This window comes from Colobus angolensis, unplaced genomic scaffold (genome assembly GCF_000951035.1).
Source record: "Colobus angolensis palliatus isolate OR3802 unplaced genomic scaffold, Cang.pa_1.0 Scaffold58, whole genome shotgun sequence".
Classification (NCBI taxonomy): Eukaryota; Metazoa; Chordata; class Mammalia; order Primates; family Cercopithecidae; genus Colobus; species Colobus angolensis.
Window position 1 is genome coordinate 11,861,487 of NW_012119376.1, and position 21,771 is coordinate 11,883,257.

General features: G+C 37.6%; 1 protein-coding gene across 6 annotated transcripts in view; it reads right to left on the reverse strand.

Annotated features, from left to right (window-relative positions):
• Positions 1 to 21,771, reverse strand: part of EYA4 (EYA transcriptional coactivator and phosphatase 4) — a 290,443-nt gene that overhangs the window by 12,047 nt on the left and 256,625 nt on the right. For all 6 annotated transcript variants that reach the window (XM_011962139.1, XM_011962138.1, XM_011962136.1 and 3 more), the window contains 4 exons: positions 9,781 to 9,870; positions 3,673 to 3,731; positions 3,414 to 3,574; positions 1,017 to 1,131 (listed from right to left, as the gene is read on the reverse strand). In XM_011962139.1, the coding sequence (XP_011817529.1) occupies positions 1,017 to 1,131; positions 3,414 to 3,574; positions 3,673 to 3,731; positions 9,781 to 9,870 (425 nt within the window). The remainder of the gene's footprint in view (positions 1 to 1,016; positions 1,132 to 3,413; positions 3,575 to 3,672; positions 3,732 to 9,780; positions 9,871 to 21,771) is intronic.

Here is a 21,771-nt window from a genome sequence, read left to right on the forward strand (position 1 = left end):
GTGCCTGGCCCATTAATCTTTTCTTAATGGAAATGCTGACAGATTCTTTTTTTAGCTTTTATTTTAGGTTCAGGGATACAGGTGCATGTTTGCTATATAGGTAAACTTACCTCACGGGGGTTTGCTATATAGATTATTTAATCACTCAGGTACTAAGTCTAGTACCTAACAGTTACTCTTTCTGATCCTCTCCCTCCTCCTACCCTTCACCCTCAAGTAGGCCCCAGTGTCTGTTGTTTCCCTATATGTGTCCATGAGTTCTCATCATTTAGCTCCCACTTACTAAGCATGTTTTTATTTATTCACCTAACTCAGATATAAAATCACGGAAGCAGACAGTACAGAGATTCAACTCTACCTTACCAGCTATCATGTTCCAGACTTACATCACTGTATGAATTAGCATATATGGCACCTGGTTGTACAACTGGTCACAAATCGATTTAATTCTGCTCTCTATATTGACACAAGTCAGAATTTCACTGTTTAGTTCAAACAACAAAATGGTTAGAATTTTTTCAAGAGCTTTCTCTTGCTTTTCTGATGTGCTCACATTATGTGTATTATCCATTATGGCCTAACACCTAAAACATGCATTTTTTGTGTAAACAGTACTACAGTACTGTTTTATATTTGCCATCACCCCCTTGTACTTTGCCACCTACTGAGTTCTCTTTCTTTTTTCATTAGAAGTCATGTAACCATTCTGTGGGGATTATCAGTTGCTATGAGAAGAGAAGGGTGGTGAGATAGGGTCTCCTGTTTATTCTGAGAAGTAGCAACCTTCTCTCATCCCAAGTCTCTCTCTCTCTCTCTCCTCTCCTCTCTCTCTCTCTCTCTCTCTTCCCCCCCTCTCTCATGCACATGCACTGAAACGGAAAAATCATTGAACTCAGAATTGGTAGGTACCTTAAAGTCTAAAATAGTCTAGGAATTAAAACATTTTTTATCTATGTTGTATAATCAGAACTAAATATTCAAAATGATAAACATAGAAAGGTAACAATTCCACTTACCTAGTGCTAATAATTGATAAAGACTTAAGTGCATTTGTTAGCCAGGAATCTGTCAGACCTTCAATCTCTGCCCTTAACTGTAGCCAGGCATCCCTCTTGGCAGGGCCAAGGAGACCTGCAACACCAAAAAGCAAGGCAGAGTTGAGAGATGAATATTTTCTCAGAATATCTAGTTTAGATTCCCTTCTGTCTGGAGTAGATCATTTTTATTTCAGTATATATCAGAAATGCAGAGAGATACAGATTTATGTCCATATTGATCCTTCATTTCTGAATTGATTATCCATTCATTCCTTCAATGAATATTTACTGAACTTCTAGGTCTCAGGTAGTGCCAATGAAAGTGACCCCAGTCTCTGCCCTCACTGATCCTAGAATCTGGTGCAGTGGATCTCACCTAAAGAGCTTTGAACATGCCTCTGCCTGGATCTCATTCCAAGGGACTGTGATATTTGAGGTCTGGAGGAATAGTTGGGTTCCACCAACCTAGGGACACAAACCCCAAATGTTTTGACTGTCTGAAAAACATTTAGCTTCTTAATAATCACAATCATTCCCACTTTCAAACAGTAACAATGGCATCATCATATGTAGCTGTTAAAATGTGTCTAATACTACTGCTAATGCTACTATAAATACTTTGTACTGTAAAAAGAGATTAATTTTGTTTAAAATCATGAAGTGTAGGATAGTTATAGACAATAATGAATTACAACACTGATGTTATAAGAAAAAAGACAGATGTGCTAATTTTTTATTTTAAAAGATCCAGTTCTTGATTTTATGATAAAACGAGATCATGTAAATCCATTAAAAAGGAAGGTTTCTTATTGAAATTGTGTTTTAGAATATCGGGAGCACATATACACTTGTACGGTTTTTTTTCAATCAAAATTTATAGTTTCTAGCAAGTGTCATTTGTCCTCATTATAATAAAGAGATGCTCATGTATGACAGAAGACTCGCGGTTGTTTAAAGTTTCTAAGATACAAGATTATTTCTTAGTGTTCTTGTTAACTTAAAATAATTTTATTAATACACTGCAAGAAGGAAATTATGACATCTGAATGATAAAAATTAACTCATGTTTCCCAAGGGGATATTTATTTTAAAGCTAAATGTATTATCTACCATTGATTTTTAATTAGAAAATCTACTTATTTGATTTTACAAAAGCATCATGTACAGAGCACTAGAGTGAGTCAGGAAATCAGGGTTTCTCCCCAGAACCCCATGCAAGTGAGTAGCTTGAAGGGTCAGTTTCTTATTTGGAAATGAATGTCTTCCATATCTAAGCTCCTTTTTGGGGAGCTTATTATCCTCTTTGGCTCTACATCTTTTGTTCTCTTGGAGTTACTATGTATCTACTGAGCATCTCTTACGTGTTTTACTGATACGCACTGGGGATACAAGGTGACCAGACACACAGCCCCACCCTCATGATGTATATGGATAGATGTGATTATATACTCTATATGAACATTTTATCTACTACACTGGTATTCTATTATACGTGAATATATTTATGTATAGTGTGCACAAGTATATTTAGTTGTATCATTCTGTTTTGGATTCCAGTTTATGTTCCTCAGTTATTCTTCCTTTTTAGAAAAAAAGAGAAGCACATAAAGAAATAAAATCCTGGGAGATTAATCTGATGTGACCTAATAGCAAATTTTAGGAATCTTGTTTACCTAAAATTGATTCTAATGAGATATCATCAAAGTTTATTTTATATATAAAAGCACATCCAGGATCACAGTTTTGGTATCAAAGGTTTTGCTATCACCTGTAAAATATGTGAAGGGGTATAAAATGGTTTTGATATTACCTATAGATTATCTGAACTTTTAAAAACTATGATAGTCATACTTGACACTATGCATGAGAAAGATACACTGTCATAAAACATTATTTTTTTAAAAGATAAAATAAACCTGTTGAAAGTCTGAAATGACATGAGTAACTGTTTACATTTATTTTTGATGGGATTCCAGAAAGATAATGCTTGCTAACAACCCTCCTTCAATGACTGAGGCTCTCTTCTTGAGAAAGGTCTTCTTCCCGTTGCCTCGGTCAGCTCCTCTGTCTGGTTTTCACTGATAATGCTCCAAGCACCAGCTAATAAAGGGTAAACTAAATGCCCTGCTATAAATCTTGACCAAACATCTGGGCACAAGGTTACACAAAGAATTCCCAATTCATGTGGCAGTGGTGCATGGGTTATTTTGTAGTAAAACTTTTGCCCACCAATTCTAAGGAACTTCTGGCTCAATGTGGTTTAATACGAGCTTTTGTTTGTTTCTTTTATAGCAGAATCGTCTTTAACATGAAACTACAGTTTGAATTCTACCTATACCCCTAGTGCCTTTGTTAGATTTAAAAAGCCACACATACCTCCAACATTGTTCTTGTAGGTGTTATATAATTCTTTCACTCTTCTGTAACGAAAAGCCAACTTCCTCATCCAGTCAACCCCTCCTCTTACACCTGTTGGCAAACAAAGGTTTGCACTACTTGCAGCTGCATGGAAGCCATCAGTTGCAAAACTGTAGGTACTGTAACACCCAAAATACATTAAAAAGAAATAATTACATGTGCAAAACTCCATAGCCGAATTTCTGTAGGAAACAGCATACTGAAAGGCATAGCTTACCTTAAGTCCTGCCCATTATCATCAGAGGAAACATCATCTATATGAACTTGATCACATTCCTGTTAAAAACATTGGAAAAGTTATTTGTTTTCTAAATGATGCTTGTCACCATGTTTGAAGGTTTTCCCATCTTCTCATTTGACCAGACTACTGCCAGAAGATGGCAGCGTGTGCCCGTCCATCTCACTGCCTCGCTCTAGTTTTCTTCTATTGGGAAATGGCACCATTTTTACCCCAAAACATTTAAATCCAGAAGAGTTCCATAGAAAGGAGGGGTGAGAAAGTACACGGCATGAGGGTTTCTTTAGAGCAATTTAAAAAAATTAATCTTAAAATTATTGATAAGAAATTCTCTTGAATCTTTGAAATCATTTGATTTCCCTTCCAGCCATTTCTGTTGTGCATACTTAAGCATGGCTAATCTGAAGATACACAAAACTTATTTGGTCTAAACACCTCAGATGGCTACTATTATTTGTCATTTGTTGAGCGGCAACAGGGGGTCTTGCCTTCAGATTATGGTGTCCTGTGTAATTTCCACGACTTCCTGCTGGACCAGAACCATGAAAGAACCATGCTGGTCTTATTTTAAAGTCCTGACCTTTTGACGCAGAAAAAGGGTAATAATCATAGAAACTGACATTTTCTTTTTGTCAAGTTTTTAAATTTTCAAATCAAAAAGACTACTTTTAAGTAAAAGGAAAATAATGAAGATTTATCATCTCAAATGTGCTACAAAATTCCAATCAAAATAAACTTTATGTAAGTATACCCACACAATTGACCTGATTTTAAGTTACTGTGTGCTCAGAACAAATGGGAACTTTTCTGGAAAAGGATTCAATCCTTCTTTGCTGTTCTGAGTCTCAGTCTATCTTCAAATAATCTGCAAAGTTCCAGAGCAATATTATAAGCTCTAAAGGTGAAATTTGGTAAGGACATTTAAAATGCTTAGTTCTCAGAATAATAAATATATAATCAATAAAAATAAATTATTTATAATAAATAACTATAACATACTAACCTCAGTGTACGGTTTAACATTTTGGGCCTCCTTAGTCCCCCCTCAAAGTATTTTATTCATATTCACAGATTCTGACTATGTACATGGTGCTTAGCATTCAAAATTATTATTTTTTTAAATCATTAAATTTGAAAATACACCATACTAAACAAAGGTTTTTCAGCTACTATTTATATTCATTATTGGGCTTAAAAGTATCTGACAGTCAAATATTTCATATCTAGTCCCCAGATTTCCACACAGAATGCATTTAATCCGGTTCCAGTTGAAAGGCTGAGTTGATTCAGGCTTCCCTTAATATATAAAACTCAGTGACTAGCCCAATCAGTACCTTGTGAGTATGTAACTTGAAAATCCAGGTAAGTTAAAAGTTCATATAATTTACAGAAATTATAGGTTTAGTAAGTTTTGAATAAATCTCCATCTACACGTATGGGTCAAAAAATATAATCTGACTGGAAGTGCCCTGGAGTGCAGCATTTGGTTCACCAGGTTACATACTCACTTACAGCACAATCTAGCATAGAATAATCACTCCACAATTCTTTCTTAAATAAATGGGAGAAGTCTAGACAAATGCTAATTCTTTACAGGATTACCACAATCATTTAAATTTTCTAACACAAAGTTATGATGATATAAAACAAAAGCATTCTAAATGGTGAGGAGAGTAAGAAGATATTTATGTGAAGAGGGGAAGGAAGGAAGAGAGAAGAGTACAGAGACTGCCGATGGAATGGTCTGGCCACACAGCTATTTAGAAAAAGTCTTCCCCTCTTTGACCAAGTATTGGCTGAAAGGAGTGCAGTCTAAACTGTAACCAAAGGAGGCATTATGCTTCCTGAAAAACATCCAGTAAAGGCATTGCAAGCAATGATGGTAAGTCTAAACTGTAACCAAAGGAGGCATTATGCTTCCTGAAAAACATCCAGTAAAGGCATTGCAAGCAATGATGGTAACTGCTGGACTGGGCTTTAAGGAAAAGAGCGGAGAGATTTTACCCGTTAGCATAAGGGTTGGAAATAAAGTTTTTCTCCCAGAATATGGAGGCACCAAAGTAGTTCTAAACGATGAGATTATTTCTTATTTAGAGATGGTGATATACTTGGAAAGTCTGTAGACTGAAATAAATCACTATCGAAATGGTGTCGCACGAAGTTGCCTATTCCACTGAAGTTCTGAAATCTTTCCTCATGTAAATAACTTCTGTGTCTCTCTTTTATAATAAATAAGTGACATTCAAAAAAGTGGAGGAATCCTTGTAAATTTCCCTGGTAATCAGAAGTTATTTCTCTATTTAATACTAGACATTTTTAGAAAAAGCTAAATAATTGTTCTTCAATTATTTTTCACTCTGACAAACTCTTTAAGAATCATTTTGACCAAAAAGTGAAATACTAAAAACATTATAATGTTTTGGCTTTTAACAAATTTTAGTAGAACTCAAACATTTGAAAATATTCTAGAGCTAACCTTAAATACTTTAATTTTGTTTTACAAGGTAACCAAAAAGTTGTCACTGATATTTATCAGTTATAACTTACAGCAGTCTTTTCTCACTTTTACCATCTCAAACTTCCTGGAGACTTCTTTTCTGGAGGTTATTCTAACTGAAATAGCACTTTATTTAAACACACAGGTTTCTCTTCTGTTAGGGGAAGGTAGTGTGGGCACTTGCCTTCTCTGCAGTTGAGCAGGATGCAGTGAAGTGTTTTATTAGGAGGATTTAAATTTGCATCTTTTAAGGAATTACGTGAGGAACAGCTGCTACCATATATGTTGAAGTATCTACTGAAAGATTTGAGTGTCAAATTAGATGTTTAGGTTTTAAAAAAAAGCACCCCGAGAGCTTAAATAGTCAACATCAACAATGACAACATAATAAGCTAATGGTAGAGTTACTCTCTTGAGGAATTCTTTTTGTCAACAAGAGTAGAAATCTTTTAATTCCAGTTACGGAGCCCAAGCCACTTTTTGGCTGTAAGAGGTTTATTGAAATAAAAAATTGTGTGAAAGTAAAACTGCCTTTCAAAGTCAGATGCAGAAGGATAGGGGGCTATGTATGTAACTGTACTGAATGCTTTTGAAAGCTATTGTTTTGATTTTATTAGTTTTAGTGCTTGTTTACTCAAGTCAGTGAAAAACATTTGTGTTTCACTGAACCTAATTTCAGTGAAAGCATGTAGAAGTGCACTTTATATGGATGTGCAAGCATTTGTGTGGCACACGTGTGTAGTGACAGTTCAGTCAATTTATATGCAGTAACTCAATTATTTTATTGATTAAGTACAGTATTGTTGAATAGCTAAGTTCTGTGGTTTGAGTCAAATAAAATTCTTATCATATTCTAAAACACAACTAAAAAGCTATATACTCAGAGAGGAGAAAGTCAATATCAGTATTTTCTCAGGAACTACTCTAACAAAGATCCTGCCAGGTATTTTTGAAATACATATAACATAGTACCTGAACTAAAATAAATGTCTTTAAGTGCCATACATGACTACAACATGTTTTTGATATACCAATATTCATTTCAAACTTGCTAAAGTTAGTTACCAATTCATTATATGCTATTTTCACCTTCTCACTTTAGCATTCTTTTAAAAGTTGGGTAGTAAATTTATTCCACCTGGCTTCTAACGTGCCAGTAAAAAAGCTAAAAGTTCATTTATTCTACTTATTTTCAGTAAAAAATAATTAACCAAATGAAATAAGCACTTTTACTTGGATACTACCACATAAAATTTCTTTTTTCTTTTTACACCTTTGAAAAACTAATAATATTAAGATCCTCTTTACAATGAAACTCATCCATACTGATCAACAGAAAAACTAACCCCAAAAGTTATCGCTGTATTTAAAAAATTCAAGTTCCGGAAAGGTTAAGGTGTTTGATATTATCAGGTATATATAAAATCATTCTGTATTCATAAGTAGCAGGATCAATTTAAATCAGGTTTTAGAGAGGTGATTATTATTTGTTATCTAAAACTGAAAGCTTGCCTAGTAATACTGATCTTCCATACTGTCCATTGTAGAAAAAAAAAGAATGCCTCTTTAATCAGACAGTAATTGTATTATTCAGTAAAAACACTGAAGAGAAAAACAACAACAACAGCAAAATGTTATTACACAGATTTCAGCACACATATTTATGGAATGTACTGAACCACTCATTTTTACTCTCATGTCTCAAATATAACTCCAACTGGATTTAAGACCTTGTCATTTAAAAAAAAAAAAATTTCTAACTGGTGCGTTGGTGGGAGAGTAAATTAGTTCAACCATTGTGGAAGATAATGTGGCGATTACTCAAGGATCTAGAACTAGGAATACCATTTGACCCAGCAATTCCATTACTGGGTATATACCCAAAGGATTATAGATCATTCTACTATAAAGACACATGCACATGTATGTTTACTGCAGCACTGTTCACAATAGCAAAGACTTGGAACCAACCCAAATGCCCATCAATGATAGACTGGATAAAGAAAATGTAGCACATATGCACCATGGAATACTATGCAGCCATAAAAAAGAATGAGCTCATGTCCTTTGCAGGGACATGGATGAAGCTGGAAATCATTCTCAGCAAACTAACTTAGGAACAGAAAACCAAACACCGCATGTTCTCACTAATAAGGGAGAGCTGAACAATGAGAACACATGGACACAGGGAAGGGAACACCACACACTGGGGCCTATTGGGGGGTGGAGGGCTAGGGGAGAGATAACATCAGGAGACATACCTAATGTAGATGACGGGTTGATGGGTGCAGCAAACTACCATGGCATGTGTATACCTACATAACAAACCTGCATGTTCTGCACATGTATCCCAGAACTTAAAAGTATTTTTTAAAAAAAGTTACTTAAGTAGCTCACTAACTTGGCTTTTCTTTCTCACACACTTGAAAAATTTTCAGCATAGGATGGGTCAGAAGTATGTGCTCTGGAACTAGGCAAATCTGCTTCAAATTCCAGTTCTACCATTTAGATAGCAGGTAGCTTTAGATGTGATTTGTATGTTGTGGACCATGGAGTTTCTCTCTTGCATAAATAATGTGATAAACACATTTACTTCAATACACTGTTAAGTAATTAATGGAAAGTCCAACATAAAATATCTAGAACAAGGTAGGGGTTCAGCAGTAGTAATCTCCCTCTCAATTCATAATATGATTATAGACAAAAACTTTTATTTAATTATGAAACTATGAGATAAAAAATAAATTTAAACATGCCATCTGAAAAAAAATGAAAGAGAAATCTCTATTTCAGCACAGTTATGCTTGACTGAGAAGTACTTCTGCCAAGAACCTGAACTACTTAGTTATTTCAGATTGTATTATCTGAATGTCTAATAACCTAGGGCACAGAGGTTATACCTTATTGCAGTACATGTTCAACTACTCTGAGGCTATTTTTCCTTGGGTCGTTTCATTTTGCTGTTGTTTTTATTTTCTCTTCCTCTGATTTGCCATTTAGACACTGTCTTGCCACTTGAGGTTGAAAACGGAAACATAATTTTTAAAATGAGAAAATAAATGCATTTAAATGCATCAAACATGCTTAAATAGTTCTAGCACTGTTTTATCCAGAAGGGAAAGAAATAAGGAATGATAATGTTAGCTAAAGTTAGGCTTCAGATTATCCACAAAATTAAATGATCTATGCTATCACCACAAATAATGTCTGTGAATATTGTTTAGTGATTAACCTAAATAGGTTCCTGGTTAATAATCTGGAAGAGCTAATGCTGATTCCAAAGGTGCCAAGCCTCTTGCAGCTGAAACACTAAAAGAACCAAGAGTCGCGTACAGCTGTGGACAGTAAGGACAGCAAAGCCAATAGCCTCCTCTTTGGAGACATTTTTGTTCTACATATATATTATTCACGAACACAAATTAACTTTCTGCTTATATTTGTAAATAAAACTTCTCCTCTTGACGAGAACTTTATGCTTCTCTTGAGCTAAATTTTTATCTTTCTGTTTTCTCGAGGTTATCTGCAGATATAGAAACCATCTAAGAGGTCTGGTGTTGGACAAAACTATTTGTGCCTGGTACAATTCTTACCTCTAAGTCATTAAAAAACAAATGAGTGTCAGCAAGATTAAAAATCATTTCTTCCATGCGGAGTCCAAGGGTTACAGCCATGGGGGGATCCTGTAAAGAAAATGTACACATAATGAGGGAAAATTTCAGTAAGCACTTATTATTAAAAATATTTTAAGCACATATTGCTGTGGTGGAAGAGCGAGGAGACTGCATGGGTTTTTACTGAAGATTCAAAAGATTTCTCAGTCATCCGGAAAGGTGACTTTCCAGAAGGTTCAGACATACCAAACGCACAGGCACACCTGGGAATTCAGACATACGTAACGATGACACAGCATACATTTTCACACAAAGCTGTATGTTCAGGAGGGAAGGAGGAAGGGAGCCATTCAGTTCATATGACCCAGTTTACATATAATCTATGGAAAATATTCTGGAGAAAGGTATTTGGATGGGGTGCTGAAGAATGGAGTAAACTCGCTAAAAAGAAAGGATGTCTTTTTAAGAATAATGACAAATAATGACAATTAAAAGAGAAAAATAGGTCAACTGAGTATTTCTAAGACTTGAGCAGAGAATGTTATCTGGAGGTGAAACAGGAAGAGCTGGCAGAGGATGGTGCAACCATCACTTAATTTTTGATTGCATTTTTATCAACAAAGTAAGAGGAATCTCCCTATCCAAACATGTGTAGAGTTTGGTCTAACCTGCATTTGACTAAGGCTGAAGAAGTGAGGGGTGAGAATAGCTAAAAGAACATTAGTTCTCTAAGCGTAATCCAGCTACAAAATATATGCTTTGGGAAGTTAATGAAAGTGACGGGGTCAGTAAAGAGTTAAAATGACTCAACTTTTGTATACAGAAACCAAGATATTAAACAGCAGCAAGGAGTTGAAAATCAAGACCAGAGTTGTTACTTTACCATAATTAACTGCAGCTGAAGGCCTAGCATCAAGAGATATAAGACTAAAAAGTAATGAGCATTTGGGGATAGGGATTGGAATAGAGAAGTAATTCATGCTCAAACATTGTGTTTAAAATTATCAAAGTTGGAATGATGTCTAAAGAAGAACTGCTCATAGGTGCAACTCAGAAAATATGGGAAAGAAAAAACCTGGAAGGGGCAAACCCTTAAAATCTGAGACCAGAGGGGTGTTAGCAGGGAGAATAATAAGGTTTTGAATAAAGCTGACAAGTCCAGAAGGATACTATTGGTTTTGGCTGGGAAGTTATTTTGGAAGACCTCAGAGGGTGATTTGGGTTGAGTGGCTGGGCCAGGAGCCAGACTGCAGCGATTTGAGAAGAGAGAGCCGAAATTGTGTTTTCAACATTCTAATAGTTGGCATTTCAAGAAATGTATCTCAACTTGGGGAAATGTAACACAAACTTTACTCAATTTATGATAAGAACATGCAACCCAGGTCAGGCCAAGCAGTATTCATCTACACCCTGAACTGATTCCATCTGCAAGGAGAAACCACTCTTCATGCCACACCTCCACTATGATAACCCATTTTATTCCTATATTTCCTTTCATCATATTTTGAGGGGGAAGCCCTAAAGTGTAAACATATTTGAGATGTCATCCTGTGTTCTGTAGCCGTTAAAACCTAGAGAATAGGAATTATATGCTAAGAAAAAGGCACTGAGTGCTAAGGGGTCATTGGGGTATGAGAGCTAAACTAAGACTCGATGCGAGCGAGGATAGAGATAAGATAAAATACGTTGGATTTCAATACAATTTTCCAATTGTTTACATCTCCTCATTTAGAGATTTATGTGGATTTCATAGCCAGAGGTTCTCATTTCTGAGTAATGGATGCTGACTCCACATATCTGATGGCATCCTGGTATTCTGTCATCCGGTAGCTTGACTGTGCTGCTGGATTCATCTGTCTTCCAGTGACAGAACCATTTGGGACTATACACCCAAAGATCAAATCAGTTCTGTTTTAGCCAACAAACATTCATTCAAAACAAGAATAAATTTATTAATAAGTAGGCCAGGCACAGTGGCTCATGTCTATAATCCCAGGACTTTGGGAGGTTGAGGCAGGCAGACCATTTGAGGTCAGGAGTTCGAGACCAGCCTGGCCAACATGGTAAAACCCTGCTTCTACTAAAAATACAAAAATTAGCTGGACACAGGGGTGCGTGCCTGTAATCCCAGCTACTCGGGATGCTGAGGCACGAGAATCCCTTGAACCCGAGCGGCGGGGGTTGCAGTGAGCCAAGATCATGCCACTGTACTCCAGCTTGGGTGACAGAGTGAAACTGTATCTCAAAAGAAAAAAAAATGTTAATAAGTGCCAGTTTGTGTCTCAAGGGGTTTCAGAGCTCAGAAGGGCCCTTTGCTCTGTTTCCTTCAAGTATAAAATTCTTTTTTCTTTCTTTTTTTTTTGTTGTTGTTGATCATGTTTTTGTTAAAATAAAATCTCTAAAGGTGGTATAAGTTTAAAAAACATATTTTGTCTTTTTTGGTTGAAAAATTCCTATTATTAATCTCTGTATTTTTGGCACGGTTGGGGGGAACTAGGCATTAAACAGGCTGAGGACATTCTATGAAACTATTCTGCCTAGTCATGGAACCATGAACAAAGTCTACAGAAATATCAGGAAAAATCAAATGTAATTATAGCATGAAAACATATAATTCCATTAGTGACGCTCTGTGCTTTTGAGGAATGTTCACTGATGCAAGACAATAAAACTGAGCTCCACACTACTCTGTTATGTTTCTGATGATTACTGCCCTAAAGATATATATTTCAGATAGCAGTTCAGAAGTATCTGATTTAAAAGGGCTTCCTTCTGGAGACCAGGTTGGTTAGGCTCTTATCCTATGATTTGCCAATTTTTCTTTTTAAGTTTTAAATACAATTATTGAATTTCTTCACTTCATTCTTCACATTCTTTGCATTTGCAGATCAGATTTATGGGGATGGGAGAAAACGTACTGTTCCTTTTGATTGTTACTTTGATCAATTCCATGCTTCTGAAGTACGTAACTCTCTGTGCTACCCAAACAGTGATAGGAAAATCCATGAAGAATGCATTTTGTACATCTGATAAGCCTGCAAACAAGCATAATTTAAGAAAAAGCAAAATGCAAGAATCTGCTAGCAAGCAAGCATGGCATGTGGTATGATAAAAACTGTAGTTGAGCACCCCACTGGAATGCAACCCCACGGCACTAGGAGGGCTGGTCATTTGTTTTTCAAGCTGTGGCGGTTCCACATCACACACTCTATGAGAGCCAGGACTTAGTAAGCATTTTGGCAAAATATCATTTGTAACTGGGAAAGTTTAGGTTTGTGGTTTGCTGGAGTGTGAACTAGCTGTATTTTACTAAGGTTTCCAGAGAGCAAGGCCTATTGAAAGAGAGATGTTTCGTCAGCCATGCCAAAGGCTTGGCACAGATGGGCCGGGGATAGTCATGCCATCAGCCAAGGAAAACCATGCCCGTAAGAGGTGGTGATCTTGTTTCTAAGAGAATGTCTGGGGCGGGCTTACTTTCAAATATCTAATTTTACTTTTTGATTTTTTCCAACTTACTAAGTCACCGGGACAGCTAATTCTAAGTGAGCAGATTACAGCACTGCATTTTTCCAGCTAAAGGACTCACAGATCCAAGAATCCAAGAAAGATGACTGGACATTTGGTGGGTGTAGTCTTAGCAATGCTGGGCACCCTCCATCTTGCCAAACTGCTGTGAAGGAGCTGCCAGCACCTGCAATTCCACTGTTTCATCAGGCATTTGAGAACGAAACATACTTTTGGACTGAACTCAAGTTTTATACAGAGATGTTTGCTCATTTTCATTAGATGTTTGTGGAATTATGGGCACCTTATGAATCAAGAGTTGCTTTTTTTTATTTGCATTTAAGTGTAGTGAGTGTTGAGTTTAGGGTCTAAAATGAGGTGATAGCAAAAACTTGGATAGAGGAAAAAAGTGGGATAATAAAGGCACTAACAGGGTTTTGTGGAAGTTCTGATATATATTATACATATTATAAAAGTTCCAAAAGGTTCAAAGTGTCTACAACGGAGTTTAATAGGAGGAAAATTGAACTACTGCCAATTTATTCTGTGTACTGCTGTATCAAAATACTGAAACTATTCCCCAGACATTTTACTGAAAAGAGAGAGAGAGAGACAGAGAAGAGGAAGATGAAGAAAATAAATAGCTCTTGGCCTTTAACTGTGTGGTTCTAAGCCAGATGTTACCAGTGTATAATCAAGGCAGGATCCAGTACAGCACTTCTCTAAATCAAAATACTAACGCCTATTAACCATGTGAACACAGAGCATAAATTGGAGCCAGACTGTCTGTCTATGGGCCTCTGCCCTGCATTGGGCCATCAGCTGGAATTCCTCCTCTAGGGACACACTGTAAAAATATCTCTGGAGAGGCTACAATTATGTATTTTTAAAGAAACTAAGGACTTTTTTTTTTTTTTTTAAAGACATCAACCTCTTGAAACAGTTTTTTTTTGGGGGGACTCGTAGCACATGTGTAGACATGGGCACACAGAGATAGAAGATATGCAAGTTCATCATGGAAGAAAGAAGGCAGACCAGCTCTCATGAACCTGGTGGAAAAAGTTCCTGGATTTTTTAGAATACATATACTCTTTAAATCATAAGAAATAAAATGAAATTCAGTCACAAATGAGAAGGGAATTTTTACAATTGTGATACTTGTCTATGATGGATAGGTAGTGGGCTTACAAGTTCTTAGGAGGAACTCGAGAATGGTTTCAGGAACATTCATTTACTCATCACATATTTATTAGTGACTATTACATATTAGAGACGTTCGAATTCCAAGCAGAGAGCAGATAACCAAAAAAGCAAAGCCCCTACCTTTATGGGGTTTATATTATTACTGGATGAGCTACCTGATAAACAGACAAGAAAACAAGGGAATATCAGGTGGTGATAAAGCTACGAAAGAAAATCCAGGATAAGCAGATATAGAAGTGATGAGGATGAGTGGAGAGGGCTAATTTAAAACAAATTCAGAGAAGGCCCCTTTCAGGAGGCAATGGCAGAGACAGAAACAGAGGCCTGACAAAGGCAAGGGAGCTAAGCATGAACAGGCGCCATGGTGGTGAACATACAGAGAGCCCAGAGGCGAGAACGAGTGTGTGTGAGAGAAACAGTGTGAGGAAGAGGGACCCTGACCAGGGAGGGGAAAGGAAACAATGATTTTAAGAATGCAAGAATGCTCCACTGAATGTCTGTGAGAGACCACAGCAAGATAAGCCAAGAAGGAACACTTGATTTGGCAACAAGGTGGCTCCTGACTTGGCAAGTGTCATGTTATGGCAAAGCTGGAAAGAGCAGAGAAAGAGAGCAGTCACCGGAGGGGAAAATGGGCTCAAGAAGCTCTTCTAATGATAGGAATGTGACAGCAGACATGATGGTGTGATGGGAAGAATCTAGGAGAGTGAGAAACTGGTGGCTTAGCGAAAGAAGTTCTTTCAGGAGTTGATTCCTTGGGTAGGTGAGTGGGGCATGGAACGAGGGTGCGAGAGGTGCAAGAGACAGCAGAGACTGTGGCTACAGATGTAGGGGCCACGGATTTGGTGGTGCAAAGATGACAGAATTCATTTGTTTGCTTTTTCCCCCTAGTAATTGAGGAGATTTGTACAGAACTGGGAGAGATATGCTTGCTCTCCCTTCAGCTCTTCAAAACCTGCAACAGGAAGAGTTCATGACCCTAAGAGTGCTTGCACCCACTTGAGATTGGTGACCACATTCAGCTGCTGAGGTACAGGCAGTCAGTGGGGTTTTCTGCAAGATGAGTCTGATGGAAAAATAATGGGGTAAGGATAGAAAGGCATTACGGAAAAGTGGGGTTACAGTGGTACATAAAGAGGGCTCCAAGCTGGGAGGATGACATCTAAGACGGGTTCTCAGACTCCACCATGCATGGGAAACACCTGTGGAGCTTTCACAATGCCTATTGCTCAGGCCATACCCCATACCAACTAAATCGGATTTTCTGAGGTGGCTCCATGTATCAGTCATGCTAAAGCTCTGCAGCGAGTCCAATGTACAAATGAGATGGATAGTCAGCAGATGACAACCTTGCTGCTCAAAGTGTGGTACACAGACCAGCACCATTGGTATCACCTGGGAGCCTGTCAGAAAGGCACACCTGTAGACCCTTCCCCAGATCTAGTTTGCCAGGTAGTTTAACAAGATTATCAGGTGATTCATATACATGTTACTTTTGAATAAACACTGGTCTACAAGCTATTAAAACGAGAGACTGGGATAGTTAAGAAAAATCACAGCTGGCATGATCTTCTGGCTTTCCAAGAGTTAAGCCTCTGGGGTGCTTCCACAGGACGGCTGGTCTTGAGCCAGCGTGATCACTGAGTAGAACTGTGGCTTAGTGGAATTTCTTGGGAACTAGACTTCTCTAGAGTTGCTTATGAGGAAGACTGCCTTTTCCACCCTTCACCTCCATAAAGATCATTCTGTGGACTTAACTTCAAGGACCAAATGTCTGAGGGTGCCTTTTTCTTAGTGATGTAGCCAATTCTCTGCTGGGGAGCTGGTAAAGGTGAAAAGCCAGCACATTTTGTATTAAAAGATTTTGTTCACAATTCAAGTGTTCAGTGTAAGCAACATATTTGCAGTTGAACATAGTTAATGTTGTCGAGCTTAAATTGTGTGATGAAGGGGATCATCACACAACTTACCACGAGAGGCTTCTACAGGTTCAATCAGAAGGGAATCCAAATGTACTAAACTAGTAACAGAATAAATGTACTTCAGGGGCAATTACAGTGGTAGTACATGGCAATAGTGTAACATGGCACTTGGATGGAAATAAAAATATCATGTTGGTAAGAATGACTGTGGGAGGATGAGTCAGAAAGCACAGGGCCCAGAGAAAAGTGGCAGAGCAGAGGTGGCAAATAAACACACCTAACAAGGCTCCTCAGGACTCTGGGAGAAAGGTGATTGACATGTTAGGAGGAAAGGCCTAGGAGAGGGTTGATGATGATTAAAGAATACTTAAAGTAAGTTAATGTTCTAATCCCCCACCTCCTCAAAATATTAGATTAAATGATTATCAACTGAGATTAAAGGAACTGAAAACCTCAGGGCAGTTTACAGAAGGCTGCTCTATGTGTTTGAAAGAGATTAGTTACCATTATTTCTCTGGTATATTAGCTTCAAGTTAATCAATGTGATGTCCTTTCAAGATTGTTCCCCTTTTCTAACGTAATTCCCGCAATTACTTGGTAAAAATGGGCTTAAATAAAAGTTAGTAATATATTTGGCTATTTAACAGATCACGCAGAGCCATTCAATTTAATTTTTAAAAGAAATTATCAAAATAAACATATACTCAACACAAAGCTCTGAAAGGGGAGACAGTAGGTAGCAATGATTCCCCAGTTCTCTAGGGAAGAGTTTGAAATATGTCACTGTCTTTGATTTGGCTTTATTTTCACATGCATATGTATGATATTTCTGTACACACTATATACATACACATGAACACACAATCAAATTTACTATAAGCTGCCAGTAAAAACATTATGCATTTTTCGAGACTTGCAAATTCTGTAATCATTCCTTTTATATAATATATACCAAAACCACTCTCTAGTCACCCTGGCATAGGTGCTACTTCTCTGCAACACTGAGCTTGCTGACTCATATTATGAGGTAAAACAACAGATACAAACATAAAATGCAAATTTCCTTAGAAAAAATTCAGTTTCCTGTATTTCAGATTTCCTTGAAATTAAATAAATAGGTCATGCTTACTGAATGTTTATTCTGTGGTGAGTTTTAATGCATTAACTCATTTAACCCTCAGAATCAAATTACTACTTTTATTATTCTCCTCATTTTATATACAAGACAACTGAGGCTCATAAATGCTAAATAAACTACTCAAGGTCACATGGGCACTACGAGGGAGAGGCAGAATTTGAACCCACGGTCATTCTCCCTCCAAAGCCAGAGCCCTCTAAGCATATGGTATTTGTTAGCTCTGCCATTAGGACTGCCTCAGATCCATGGTACTAAACTTGATTAATTCTATTACTTTCTATTAAACCATGTTGGTTTTCTTTAGTCCAAATGCACAAAAGTAACCATTTATCTTCATGACTAGCCTATCATTTAAAATCCAGTCAAATGCCATGTTAGAAGGATTTTTCTACATAAATGCATGTAGACTATTCAATGCACAAGCAATCAACTGATTAATTCTGATGAACATATTATTTCACCAGCACTGCTGTTATATGCGATGTTGTCTAAAATAAGCAAGCAGTTTGGAGAACCTGAATCTGAGTTTCACATTATTAGGCAACCATTCACGTTTCCTTCAGTTCCTTCACTTTTTACCCCTGACTTGGGCTATTTCCTCTGTGTCCTTACTGTGGAATAACTTTGGAGTATCACAGCTTCACAGCACATGATACATTAATGATCCAAAATAAACATAATCCCTAAAGCAAAATTTATTCAGTTTTCTTCACCCTCCCCTGAAAACAAAAGGAATCACTGCAAGTTATCAGGTAAAATGATACATACAATTGATCAGGGAATAGAAATAATGTTCATAAACTCTAACATGATGGATGATTCCTGATCTACATCCTGTCAAATTTACAAGCTCCGATTTTAGAGTTTTGCAGCACAGAAACTGTACATGGCAATTGGTGCTCAGCTGCAAAACCCATCACCAGCCTCATAGCAGCAGGGCTCTATAGATAGCGAGGTTCCTCATTCACCGGCATCAGAAATGTCCGGGAATAGTTCTTCTTGGAAAAAACAGTGTTGACAATTGAACAGAGTCAAAAAGTGATAACACATTAGGAAGACGCTTGGGAAATTCACATTATTTAATTTATAAATGAAAGTAGACTTTTCCAAAAGTTTCTTTTTTTAAATTAAAACACGAAAGTTAGTTAGGACAACTTATGGGTAAAAGGTCATTCCATTATTGTGGTCCAGACATTTTATTTTTATAGGTTGTGGGAAAAGAACATGAGACCAAAAGAATATTGAGATTAAGAACCTATCAAAGAGATATGGATTCTACTGACCTTGCCACTTACGAGCTATATACAGTGGTACCAATCACACAGGGTGATGGGAAAAGCTAATGAGAGAATGTATTTCACAGCACACTCAGCCAAGGGCCAGGCACACAGTAACCAGTCAAAAATGATACTCATTATTGTCCACTAATTATGGGTGGGGGGAGAGAAAGAAAGACAGTGAGATATGTAGGTAGGTATGGTAATTTCAGGATATGATTGACATCTCTGGTCTTTATAGGTGCAGCTCCCAGCTCGCTATACTTGAGGCCACTGCAGTGCCACTTCACCATTCTGCAGGAGTAAACATTGACTTTGCAGGTCTGAAAATACCTGCCTTTAGTTATTTCTCATTTTGGAGAAAGAAGGTATATGTTTAGGAATTTCCTCTAACCTAGGAGGTAGATGATAGTTTTCACTGTGGAGTGTCATTTTTATATAAGTATATTATCTCATTTAAGCCACCCCATAACCCCTGGAAGGAAATGAATTATAACCATTTTCAGATGAAACAGGCTCAGAGGTCAAACAGTTTGCCCTCAGGCACAGCCAGGCACAGCCAGGCACAGCCAGGCACAGCCAGGCACAGGAGGTCCTTCTGATTTTTAGCTCAGTGTTCCTTCAGCTAGTCGACTGCCTTCCAGGCTGTATTGTGAGCAAGCTTCAGGATTCAGGAACCTCTTTCATGGTGACCAAGAACAACGGGGACAGGGGTGGTCATGCAGGGGAAATGGGATCTCTCCAGTCCTCCATCTGTACATTTTACCTAGAGCAGTTCTGCCCTTAGATGTTCTATACAGTGATGCTCTCAGTCATATGTGTGTAGAGGAATCTCTGGCTAAAATAATAAAAAAATCACTATGCTATACCAAAATGTTACACTCTAAAATGCATACTGTGGAAATAAGACTGATCTAAGAAATGAAAAGAATTAAGAACCCATAATAATTTTAAGGACCCATAATAATTTCAAGCTTAGACAATCTTAACACTATAAAGGTCTTTTCCCCACTCCCAGAAATAATGGCTCTGGTCACTCTTGTTATTAGCAATGCAAAGTTCTGACTTAACTAATTGTCAGAATGACCTTATTTCAGTCAGTCCTCAAGGTTATTACTGATGACATTAGGGAACTGAGGGATTAAACCTAGTTATAGAGGATTCTTTTAAACATCTCATGACCTTTATTATGATAACATGCATTGAATGGCTATAAAATGTAAGCATTCCCTATATCTATTTGACCATGGCCTTTTCTCAAAGACTATTAATTAACATGTTCATTAGTTTGCTCAAGGAAAAAGTCTGGGAAATACTCTACTCTAGTGGTTCTCAAAATGCAGCCCAGGACTATGAGCTTTACCTGGAAATTTGTTCCAAAACCAGTCGTCCCACCCCAGATCTCCTAAATCAGAAACTCTGGGTTGTAACCCAGCGATCTGTGTTTAACAGGCCCTGTAGGTTATTGTGACTCACACTCAAGTTTCAGAAGCACTGTTCCTATTTAAGGCATGGCCATTCTTACTGCACAGCATCTTCTAAGTGGTCAACTTGTGTACGCTCTTATTCCTCTAAATTCTACTCTCTACATAGCAGACAATGACAAACCTAAAACTCCCCCAACAGCTTCCCACTGCAACCAGAAAAAAAACTCAAACACCTTACCATAATGAAGAGTCCTTGCCTGATCCAGCTCTTGCCTACCTCTCTCTTCTTATCTTCTACTATTTATTTTTTATTTTTGTGGGTACATAGTAGGTGTATATATACATGGGATACATGATATTTTTGTTTTGTTTTGTTTTTGTTTTGAGACAGAGTCTCACTCTGTCGCCCAGGCTGGAATGCAGTGGAGCCATCTCACCTAACTGCAACCTCTGCCTCTGGGGTTCAGGCGATTCTCTTGCCTCAGCCTTCTGAGTAGCTGGGATTACAGGTGCCCACCACCACACCTGTGTAATTTTTGGCCAGGTGGGTCTTGAACTCCTGACCTCAGGTGATCCACCTGCTTCGGCCTCCCAAAGTGCTGGGATTACAGGCGTGAGCCACTGCGTCTGGCATCATGAGATATTTTGATACAGGTATACAGTGCATAATAATCACACCAGGGTAAATGGGGTATCCACCACCACAAGTGTTTATCATTTCGTTGTGTTACAGACAATCCAATTAAACTCTTTTAGTTATTTGTTAATTTTATTTATTTATGTTTTACTCTGACACCTAGACTGGACTGCAGTGGTGTGCACATGGCTCACTGCAGCCTCAAACTCTGAGCTCAAATGATCCTCCAACATCAGCCTCCTGAGTATCTGAGAATACAGCCATGCACCACCATGCCCAGCTAATTAAAAACAAAACAAAACGAAAAAATCTTTTTTTTTTTTTTTTTTTTTTTTTTACTGTAGAGGCAGGGTCTCACTATGTTGCCCAGGCTAATCTCCAACTCCTGGCCTCAAGTGATTCTCCTGCCTCACCTCCCAAAGTGTTAGGATTACAGGCGTGAGCTACTGTGCCTGGACTCTCTTAGTTATTTTTAAATGTACAATAAATTATTGTTGATTATAGTCAACAGTATGAGCTCAAATTTTCCTATTGAGTTGAGCTCCTCATGTGCTATCAAATACTAGATCTTATTCATTCTGTCTAACTATCTTTTTGTACCCATTAACCATCCCCACTAATGTACCTCTCAACAACTACCCTTCCCAACCTCTAAACCATCGTTCTACTCTCAATTTTTAGCTTCCAAATAAGTAAGAATATGTGAAGTTCGTCATCCTGAGCCTGGCTTATTTCACTTAAAGAGCTCCAGTTCCATCCATTGCTAAAAATGACAGGATCTCATTTTTTTATGGCTGAATAGTACTCCATTGTGTATATGTACCACATTTTCCTTACCATTCATCTGTTGATGGACACCTAG